The 11,187-nt window shown below is 36.7% G+C and overlaps 2 protein-coding genes across 6 annotated transcripts in view; one reads left to right on the top strand and one right to left on the bottom strand.

Moving 5' to 3' along the window:
* The window catches only part of LOC106061499 (uncharacterized), a 125,227-nt gene extending 114,272 nt beyond the window's left edge, over positions 1 to 10,955 (top strand). The window contains exons 1-3 of one of the 3 annotated variants that reach the window (XM_056022410.1): positions 5,693 to 5,711; positions 7,373 to 7,493; positions 9,809 to 10,955. In XM_056022410.1, the coding sequence (XP_055878385.1) occupies positions 9,822 to 10,463 (642 nt within the window). In that variant the 5' untranslated portion in view covers positions 5,693 to 5,711; positions 7,373 to 7,493; positions 9,809 to 9,821 and the 3' untranslated portion in view covers positions 10,464 to 10,955. Of the gene's footprint in view, positions 1 to 5,692; positions 5,712 to 7,339; positions 7,494 to 9,808 lie in introns of those variants that run through there. The other 2 variants (XM_013219663.2, XM_056022411.1) reach the window with 2 other exon arrangements.
* On the bottom strand, positions 388 to 5,457 carry LOC106061500 (uncharacterized). Of its 3 annotated transcripts, XM_056022406.1 has the most exons (3): positions 5,300 to 5,441; positions 2,764 to 2,879; positions 388 to 1,282 (listed from the first exon to the last, which is right to left on the bottom strand). In XM_056022406.1, the coding sequence occupies exons 2-3, from the start codon at positions 2,812 to 2,814 to the stop codon at positions 662 to 664; spliced, it is 672 nt and encodes a 223-aa protein (XP_055878381.1). In that variant the 5' UTR covers positions 2,815 to 2,879; positions 5,300 to 5,441; the 3' UTR covers positions 388 to 661. The 3 variants fall into 3 exon arrangements, with proteins under 3 accessions (XP_055878381.1, XP_055878382.1, XP_055878383.1); XM_056022407.1 differs by lacking the exon at positions 2,764 to 2,879 and having other exon boundaries at positions 5,300 to 5,457; XM_056022408.1 differs by lacking the exons at positions 2,764 to 2,879; positions 5,300 to 5,441 and adding an exon at positions 3,981 to 4,004.
* Positions 10,956 to 11,187: the final 232 nt, after the last annotated feature.

The following is an 11,187-nucleotide window of genomic DNA, read 5'->3' as shown; positions in this document are numbered from 1 at the left end:
ATCAATCAACTATCTCAGCGAATATACAATATTTAATATAAGTCCATAGAGAAGTGGGACCAACGCTTGCAATTCACATGAAGAAGACAGTCTGTTGAATTGGCTGGCACTATCCTTAGGATTTAACTAACAGATTTGCGAGATGAATGGACATCGCCCTAAAGGCCAATCCGTAGGCAACAAAGATAACCTGTCGCGCAAGCCTGGGGCGCATTAATGTAGTGACCTTTCTTTAATCTGCATAACTATCTGCCCAGGTGGACAACAGATGCGGTCGTCCTTTGGGTGTGAGCATGAAGATAGTGACATCATCCTTCTAAACAACACCGCTACTGCTACAACAGCTGACATGCATCTGAGACTTGATAACTAGAGATACCAATGGAATCAACTTAATTTTTTAATTTACCTGGACTGCATTTTACATCTGACAAGAATGGCTTGTACTTAGTCATCTGTAAACGTAAATAGAGGTTTTCTTTGTAAGCAATTTAGTTGAAAACTTCAAAGCAATTTATTGACAGTCATAGCAAGCATGACAAGTAATAATAATACATGTATTTCTGTGATGTATAATACATGACAAATGTACATAATATTGACATGAAAATGAGGACTCTAGTGCTGTACATGGGAAATATGTTCATATTTAAAAGGTCTTCTAGATGGGCACTGCATGAGCAGCTGTCAGTTTGTCTGACAGAGATACATAGTCAACTCGGAATTTTTCGTTCCAAACATTTGTAATAAAAATTTGTGGACAAGAAGACTTTAAAGTTGGCACCATTGTCACTTGCTTGATGCGAGGATCCATGACGACATCTCTTAGCAGCTTTCCAGCTGATGGCTCGACAGAGTGATCGTGGACCACAGGTTTCCAGCAATCAAAGGTACAGGTCGCTGTAGGAGAGCTGTTGACATCAGCGCCAAGAACAAGCCATCCGACTGGGCCAGAGTGAATAATATGTTGAGCTGAAGCCACGTAACTTGAAGCCATTGCCATGGCACCGCTAACCAATACACTGTTTAATTCTTTCCCCATAGCAATCCCTAGTATTGAACCACCAGACGCGCTAGCAGCGACTGCGCCCGCTATTCCGGCAGCAGTGCCTGCTGTGCCCGTGATCTGAAAGCCAAGGCCAATGCCCAAGCCTACAGTGGCACCAACTAAACTCCCACTCAAAAGTCCAGTAGTTGCGATCGAACCAGCAGCTCCTGCGATTATGACGGTCATCTTTGTTTGGTGGAAATCTGAAGAAGTTATGTAGTTCTGTATCTGCTTCTGAAAAATACACATTACAGAAACATTTGAAAAACAGCAATATATATTTTAAAAATTTTAAGCTAGATAAGCAAATGTAATCATATAATCTTATCACTATGTTTATGAAATTAAAAGCACATTTTCACACTTCCAACTCACCATTAATTTTAAAAAAAAAACATACACAAATGAAGAAAGTTAAAGTACTTAGATTGTGTAGCGATGAAATAGACCTGTGTTGTCAGATTCTGGCTAGACGCCATAATTACATTTTAAACGGAAAAACCCGATCTATGGGGAAACACCACTTGCAGGCTTAACCATAGATTCACTTTTAATAAAAAATTAATTATCCATTAGACATTCGAACAAGCGCTATCAGGAAACAATTTTCTTTGAAAACAAAGCAAAACGGACAGTAATAAAAAAAAAATAATTTAAAAACTTAGAAATTCACCTAAAGCTACCCACTCGTAAAGAATAAAAAATAATCAATCGCATCGTGGCGCAGCTAGGGTTAAGGGACGGGAGTCAAAATCCCCAGGGTCCCAACTTGAGGGGGTCCCCAAATGAGTTTCCGAAATTTGTGTTTTACATTAAATATTACACCATTAACTCAAGCCATGATGTCCAATGTCAAAATGCAGGGGGCCCCTAAAGAGTTTCCGAAAATCAAGCGTGACGAGGAGCTGACATCCGGGAACAAACTCTTGTCAATACACAACATGCGTTTGGTCAATGTGATTGAGCATTTGACTGATCTCTGGAGGCGTCTGTCAAACCTTTATTTATAAAAAGAGAGACTTAAGCTGTTAAGCTCAATTCCTTACAGTCAGGGGCGGACTGGCTATATGGGCATTCGGGCCAATTGGGCCGTAAGGACCACCAAAAGGGCCGCATGAATGTCAGTAAGTTGTTTTAAGATTTTATGATATTCTCTTTAAAAGCAACTCGTTGAGCTTCGCGATTTATAAAAAGGAACATCTTATACACTTTAAAGTCTAATACTAATCTAAAGTACTGTCGTAAATACCCTACATCTTCTTCTAGTAGACGTCATTTCTTTATACATATTAAACGATAAACAAGAAACATAAGGCCTTTATTTCTTATAAAGATCGACATTAGTGTGAATATAATCGGATATAAAGGAACCAACAACAACATTGCTAGTTCCCCTTTAAGACCTTGTGGTCTATAGGGCAGATAATGTAAAAATCATCTGTTTCTGTGGCCTACGGTTAACGAAAGTGTCATGTGGCCAGCACAACGACCAACCGACTTAAATTTTCCACAACTTATGTCTTGTACCCATTAGAGCTGGGAGGGCTCAACCTCAAGTCTGCTCTAAAATTCCCGAAATTCAAATCCCAGTCTTCATCGAGATCCGAACCCAATACCCTAGTTTCGGAAGCCACGCGATTAAGCATCAGCCACTGCGCCCCCGTGACCTCGTGAGATGGGCAGTTAAATAATGGAGGATGAAGAGTTGTATTTACAAAATGAAGTCCAAATGTCTGAGAAAATAGCGAGGAGTGAAGCTGAATCATAAACAATATGAAAAATAGATCTAGATGATTCTATGTTCTAGTCCAAGACTCTTTAAATTTTCAATCTGAAAATAGTACATTTTAATATCATATGCAAATGGAAATATATGAATTCAATTAAATTGATAATAATATTTTTTTGCTTCAATCAGTTTTCAAAATATAAGCGGTTTATTTAGATTTATGTGTTTGCTACATTGAAGTCCATATGCCCGAGAAAAGGGCGAGGAGCGAAACTGTATTATAAACAATATGTTCGTTGCTGGAGGATCTTCATGTACATGCAGGCCTATATGTTAATAAATATGGTAGCATGAATTAGTTCACATTAAGAGATAACCCGTTCTTAAGTGTTGTACTTTATTCATTTAGTAATAATGGTTAATTAATAGTTTCAAAATCATGTAAAAAAAGTATTCATATATGTAACTACTTTCGATACATCATTCATTTTTACAAAATGCTCGAGAACAAGTATATTTGGATGGCCATCATGTGGCATATAATTTGTAGGTCGGGATTGTATAGAAATGCCCGGGCCGATTTTGACACCCAGTCCGCCCCTGCTTACAGTTTAGTAGTTCTACAGTCAGTGTTTCAGCGATAGCCTTGTACGTTGTTTAGTTATAAGTTATTACAGTCAATAAATTATCAAGCAACTCAAGTTCATCCTGACAAATCACTTGAGTTTAGTGCGGCTTTTCGTTTACGCCTAACTTATGAAAGAGGGAGGCTTTTACTTGTTTTAAAAAATGTAACGAAACCGAAAACAAAATGATCTAGTTTATAAATATAGCTAAAAAATATTTAGTTGAGGGGCCTGGATCAAGGAGGTTATGTTACAATTTGGTTATTTAGAGAAAAATGAAAAAAAAAAAAGACACTTTTTTATGTTCCTAAAGATATTGGCTTCTTGTGGGCTAAGAACTAAAATTAAGTGATTTCAGTCTTAATTGGCAATTTGTCACTGTGCTTAGACATCTGGGACAATTTACTTTTCTGTCAATTAAAGAAAGGGGGTCATTGAAATCGACACCTCTTCTGTTATAGAAAGTGTTTGGACTTGACTCCTTTCTTAGATGGATAGAAATAATGTGCTCGTGATTGTTCTATATAAATGAGTAGTCTATTCTGAGCTAATCTATTGTAACAAGTTATGTTATTACGTTATAAGGCTAGAACCAATGACGTAGTTTGACAAGTAACTTGACAGGTTCTTCTTCCTCCTCGTTCTCATTGTTATGTTGGAGTGTTCAGATGACTAGACCAATACATGAGATGAACTGCGCAGTGGTTTCCAAATCAGGGAGCTCTCCATATACACTTCTTTCTTTTGTGGTGTTTTGGGGCCAGTGTCTTGTTTGGGCCTCTTGGTGAAGAGAGCAGTGACACTCCACATGGGCAGATTTCACTGGTTCCAATTTTGAGCTTCCGGTACATATGTCGTCTCATTCTGTTGTGTCCGACCTGAGTTGAAAGATTAGACACCCAAAAAGAAAAGCAGGCTGAGGTCGGAGTCAATGGGCCTTCTAGCGCAGAACACATTGACACGCAATCTCATCTTCACTTAACAGGTAGCTTGTGTTCCTTTTGTTAACACCATTCAATACAACAAAGTGATCATGTCCAGTTTCATGCAATTAAGTGTCTATGGATGGACAAAGCCCCCGCCCCCCACCTGTACATTGGACATAGCCCACATGTACATTTTTCACTGGTACTATGAGTATGTACACATATCTACACTGAAACACAAGAGAAGTCTTGTCGATAGTATACAGAGCATACTGAGAACTAAATTTTTAACTCAATTTTCATAAACATGTGACTTAGCCGAAAGGTATGAACATAATCATAATTAGAGAGTCGAAAAACCATGTCCGCTTAGTCTGGCTTTAATACACTGAATGACTACACAACACACGTTTCGTGAACACATTCTTACGGACGAGCTACAAGCACATGTAAACATAAGAACGACAACCGATACAGTAACTACCATCTTGCACTACTGTCTATAATTCTGATCGAGATATTTGCAGTAATATTAATCGACCAACGTCGGACAAAGGTTATGCTTGCCCTGGATGTGGCAAAATATGTAGGTCACAGCTGGGGCTGCGTAACGACGGGAAATACTGCATTCCTCATTAATCTTCGAAGAATAGCCTTATTATTATTTACGGTAATGTATGCACAGACACAAGGACTGAAATAAAAATACAGCCAGCAAAGAAAATCGATATGGACAACTCATCTATATGGTACATACATATAAACATAACTGAGCAATGTATCACATTTTTAGTTTAAAGCTCCATCTCATTAAAACCACATTTCTTCACTACACTTTATTCATTAAAACAAAATTCACTCAACACTAATTCAGGAAAATGATAAGTTTTAGAGCAAATGTTTTGACTGTTTTGTTTTTCTGCTTAAATTGCTTACTAGTATCTCATGAAAAGTAAATAACTGAACTTACTTGGTACTTAATTCCCCTTTGTCCACAAGTCCTTGCAGATGTATAAATGCAGTCATAGGTAGATTAAGGCAAATGGATATATATACACCCCTACTGCTGAAAGGTGCGTACGAGCTTATGCTGAAATTCTCAATAAGCTACGACTGTGCTATAAATAGATCTATGAGGTAAAAAGAAGAATTCCCGATTATCTGTAACAGCAGACACTTTAACAAAAGTATTCTATCTTAAGTTTTAGTTTTTGGAAAAGTTATTTTTTAGGAAAATGTTTGAATTTTAGGATGTAAGGAAAACAATTATACTAAAACGCATTATAAGCACTCTCTAAAATATGTCATAGTTTAAACAAGGTTACTAAGATTTTGTATGGAAACAAGCTCGGAATCGGATCCCGAGTGATCCACTCAGACAGGTACAAATGCAGTTTTCAATATTTGGTACATGAATATAACAAGATATGAACTATATATCAACTATCAATTAACACGGCCATGTCTCCGTCCATACAAAAAGAAGAGACGTGTGTGTCGAAAGTGTTACTAATAGTATTGTATCAGGGGCGGACTGGGTGTCAAAATCGGCCCGGGCATTTCTATAAAATTCGGCCCACAAATTCTCTATCATGTGATGGGCATCCTTTTCTAGGTGTATAGGTCCTTAAAAATCATTGTTAAGTTTGATAATGTATCGATAATGTATACAGTGAACTCTATATCTTAATAAGCAATATAGCGTCTTTTTAAAATCAGCAATTATGAAGGCCCTAAAAAGATGAAGCCTACTAGTAGCACTGTCTACATTCTACATTTTATTTACGGAAAATGTGTTTGATTAAAATAGTATTACACTGTAATGTCTGTGAAAGACTTTTTGTTTAAACACGACGCTCAGCGGGCCTTTTATAAAAATAATAATAATAACCTAATAAGGATATTATAAAACCTTTAACAACTTGATATGTGCCATAGTGACTTCGATCAGGCATTTCGGTGGCCCTACCGGCCCATTTGGGAACCGGCCCACCGGGCATTTGCCCTAATGCCCATATAGCCAGTCCGCCCCTGTATTGTATTCTTAGGCCGACTGACGGCATGTCAACACAGTGCAGTACGGAGATATATTACATATCAATGTTATTATTTTTGCTGCTCTTTCCCAAACTCTTTTGTGACAAGTGGAACACTATACGTTTAACAAGCGGGGTACGGTCCTGGATTGCAAGCATCTGAAATGCATTATCGTTGGGTCTACAACGCACTACTTTTTCACATGTCAAATAAAGTTAAATTAAGAATGCTTGTGACAGACAGAAATATTCCAGGCAGCTTAGCATGTGTTTGTAATGTCCTTGACCTTCCAAGATCATCCTTATCTAGAGTAAGACGTATTGTAAGCGGCTTAATTATTTATTCCACAACCTGAACTGACCGATGGTACTTCACTCTTAATATATTTGACCAAATACTGGAAAGTAGACTCTGGAATCGTATTGGCGAAAACGTTTTGTGAAATGTCTTCTTTACAAAAGTTTTAAGAATCTATCCTGTACAGGTGTTTATCATGAAGAAAGTAATAGAAAGATCTAAGGAAGTTTTTACTAATGTCGCTTGATTAAATAACAAAAAAATAGTACAAGTCAAAGCCTCATGTTGAACAAAAATAAAGTACCGGAAGTTTAAAAACAATAACAACATAAAATGAATTGATTAATATCTGACAATATTTGTCAATTAAAATACATTTCCTAGAATTCTATTTAAAATAAAAATCTTTTTTGTCTTTTGAACTTTTTGGCGGCCCTCTGCAAATGAAATCCTCTGCAATTGACGCCCCAGGCATGGCCAACCCATGCCACCTACCCGCCAGCTATGGCTCTACTAAGGAACGAGGTCACTGAAACTATGGTCTATTTTTATATTTCAAGAAAGTAATATTTATAGAAAAACAAAAACTTTCTAACCAGAAATTAGTCTTGGCATCGCATTTTCTCTGGAATTCCGAGGAAACCTTTTTAAATTATCGGGAATTCTGATCTTCACGTCATAAAGGCATCACAGTTATTTTGAATTTCAGGTGAAAGACTCATGAGCACAGCTCGAGCAGTCGGGTTGTATATAAAGTCAATAAGCCTTATACAATTGACTGCATTTATACTTTAGCAAGGCTTTGTGGAGAAAGGTGAAATATTAAGCAAGTAAGTTTAGTTATTTACTTCTCACGGGATATTTGTGTCTACAGTCATGGAGAGTGCAGTTAAAGGTCTTGTCTTTTAGCTAGGAAAAATATTTCTGTTAACAACAGTCAACCAACCAATTTTTAACGGCCCCCGTCTGTGCGTCTGTCCGTCCGTCCCGTTTAGATCTCAGAAACTAGAAGAGAAAATGAAAATCGGACATCATATTTTAGATCATTCAAAGTTCTGATGCAACTGCTACGTTTTTCTTTTCCGAAAGTAAACCATCTAATTTTTAAAATTATATATGCAAGCAGATTTTTCAAAACATTACACCACTTTTCAATGAAAAACTTCAGGGGGAGTAAGTCTTATTAAAAGATTCACAAGCTTCTTCATTAATAAATCAAGCTTCATTCATGATTTGTGCATTGGTTAAAAAAAAATTAAACTAAGGCCAAGATTGAAAAAGTAGCCTATCAATGGATCATTATAAAAAAGATTTCCCATTTATTAACTAACTCATGGAATAGAATACTGATTCGAATATTGTTTTTAAAAAGAATTTTAATAGGAACAACTTCTTTTTAATTTTAAGTTAAAAAAAACAACAACTACTTTTTACCGCGCAGCTTTCACAAATGCTATACACTTGACAACATGGGCGTAGCCAGGGGGGGTTCTTGGGGTTCAAACCCCCCCCCCCCCGAAATGAAATCCCCCCTCCCCCGCAGGGGGGGGGGACGGAATTAAGTGACTGATTTTTGCTTACATTTTGTTTATTTTTGGTGAGATTGTAATACTAAATCATCACTTACCACAGCACAGCCGAGGGGTTTTGAGTTAAAAACCCTCTACCAGGGGTTTTCAGTTTAAAACTCCCTCCAGTTGGGGTTTGAAGCTAAAAAGTACCTCTTCAATATAAAAAAAAGCAAATTACACACTATAAAATCTATGAGCGTAGCCAAAGGGGTTTTGATTTGATGGCTTTTTCTTTAAAGTTTAAAACCCCTCTAGATGGTTTTGAGTTTAAAATTCCCCTACGGAGCGTTTCTTATCAATATTATTTTAAAGCAAACTATAGTCACCAAATTCTATGATCGTAGCTAAATGGGGTTTTGAATTAAAAAAACAACAAAAAAACTCCAGAGATTTTTTAGTTTAAAACCCCTCAACAGATGATTTTGACGAAAAAACTTTCCTTTTCGATATAAAATCTAAAGCGAAATACAGGCATGTAATTCCAAAAGCGTGGTCAAGAAAGGTTACAAATTTCTATCAGTGGCTCCATTAATAGGCCTAAAGTGTGAATAGTCTTCTGCCGAAATTGAAAAACATTAAATGTGGCTCAACAAAGATGGCTAAGACAGATTTTAGGAGTCAGTCATAGAGATCGGTTCTAAATCAAAGAAATCACATGCCGAGCTGTGAGTCGAATCCTTAGTAAGGTTGTGACAGAGCGTAGCATGAGGTTTTGCGGGACATGTTCTCAAACAAAATGAATTACGCAAAAAAAATCCTGGCTAAGCCCATGCTTGACAACAATCTGAATCTAAATTACAATAAATAGAGGCCAGATCTACATAGATCTAGATCTATATACGAGTTCTATCATAGATATAGTAGATTCTATATCAAGATTATAGATCTTGATCTAGACTTAGATATAGATATAGACAGACTTAGACTTAGAATGACTTAAATCTAACTCTAGATCTAGACTTATGAAAGTATAAGGAAAGATTTCAAATATATGGCGTATTTAGATATGTATTTCCCAAGTGTAGTGCTTATCACATCTGCCTAACACGCAGAAGGTCCTGGGTTCGAAACCAGTTGAAACTTTTTAAAATATTTTTTAGTTAAAAAATATTTCTACTTTTTTTTTGTGAGAAACATCCAGTAAAATAGATATGCATTTTTTTAAAGATTTTTTTTAAGTATATTTTTTTACAGCCTAATATGTTCCATCCTCTATCAATGTCTAGATCTGACAGTCTGACTCTAGGTGGACCACTTCGGGGGCCGATTTTAAGTTTGTGTGTGGACACAAACTTTCTTTGTAACCTTGTTTTGTTTTTCAATTTGCCATAAAATTTGACTTCTGGTGAATCATTGTTAAATGAACATTATTTAAAATATTTTAAAATAAACTGATGTGAAATGAAGAATTAAAGCATCAAAGAGATTTACAAGTGAAACGTGTAGGACGTATCTACTAAAGTCTGTAGTTTATAAGATAAGATAAGATAAGATAAATATGAAATATAGAGAGATTGTAAGTTTTACCAATTTAGATTGAGATATTTATGTACAACATTTCTTTTGCTTTGTAGGAAATTTCCAAAGATGGTTGTAGCTACTGTAACAGTAGTTGCAGGAGTAGCTGCCATTGCTGCCACTGGCGGAGCAGCAGCACCCATTGTTGCTGCTGCCGCAGAAGGAGTAGCACTAGGAGCAACAGGCGCCGCAACAGCAACAGCCGCCGGGGTGGCGGGAGCTACGGCAGCAGCTACTTCGGCAGGGGCTGTCACCGGTGCAGTGGCTGCTGGAGCTGCCGGAGCTACTGCTACTGGTGTAGTAACAGGTGCAGCAACTAGCGCTGCTATCGCCGGAGGCACTGCTGTAGGAGTTAGTGCTTCAGGAACTGGTGCTGCTGGCTTAGTCACCGCTGGAGTGGCTGCGGGTCCAGTTGGATGGCTTATACTAGGCACTGAAAAGCACATCGTTCACAAAAGCGACAATCAAGTGGCGACGTACACATTCGACTGCTGGAAACAAGTTGTTCATGACATGTCGACGGAACCCTCCAAAGGAAAATTGCTGCGCGATGTTGCCGGCGACCCACGAGTCAAACAGACGATCGTAAAGAGCAACGGAGATGGTCAGCTTCCAGAAATAATTCTTCAGAATATATGGGATGAACTTTTCAGCATTGATTTCGTCATGTTGTCGTCTCAACAGCTGGCAGCCCATGCTGTGCGTATGTAGTAACTCTGGCCACCAATGTACAATCAACTAAAAATAAAGTGAAATCTGTGTAAATAGAATAAATTATTTTTAAACTGTGAATATTCAAATTGTTATTTTATATATGTAAATTGTATTATTGTTTAATGAAGTATATCTAATTTATTATGATTTTGTTATCTGATTATTTATAAATTGTATCATTATTATTTACAATTTATCACTAAATTGTTTATCAAGTCTCACTTGCGAAAATAAAAACGAAACAATTCATTTCAAAAGTATAAAAACTAGAAAAGAAAATTTACAACACTTTTTTTTTCTCTATGTTATGATTATACTTAGCAAAAGTCTCATTGTAAGAATTAGTCAAATTCTAAAACAAAAAAAAATTGGCTTTTAAGCAATCCTACCAGTAAATGACGTCATTTTATATAACGCATAGCTCCATTAGCCACGCCCAATCTGTAAATATTTTCCATTTCAATAAAGTTGAGATCAATATTGTTTAAACAGTTTTTCTTTTTTTTTTTTACATTTTGTTAATCATTACACCAAATCAACTTGCTTTTTTTAGGAACTAGTGGATATGACCCGCGGGCCTTATTTGGTGTATTGCTTATCTATTGAATTAGATTGAGATCTATGTCAAACATGGCAAAGAAAAAGTAAATGGAAATATTTAGGATCGCGTTAAGAATATGTTGGACATATGTGTATAATATTTTTGTTTCTCCGCTCCCGC

Source organism: Biomphalaria glabrata, chromosome 3, assembly GCF_947242115.1.
Source record: "Biomphalaria glabrata chromosome 3, xgBioGlab47.1, whole genome shotgun sequence".
Taxonomy (NCBI): Eukaryota; Metazoa; Mollusca; class Gastropoda; family Planorbidae; genus Biomphalaria; species Biomphalaria glabrata.
The sequence above is the reverse complement of the archived record's forward strand: the minus strand, read 5'-3'. Positions and strand labels throughout refer to the sequence as shown.

Bases quoted from the DNA above. Each gene is read 5' to 3' on its own strand.
- LOC106061500 (XM_056022406.1), bottom strand. From the start codon at position 2,814: ATGATTCAGCTTCACTCCTCGCTATTTTCTCAGACATTTGGACTTCAT. The intron at 1,283-2,763 runs GTAAATACAACT...TGTATTTTTCAG, and splicing joins AGACATTTGGACTTCATTTT to AAGCAGATACAGAACTACAT.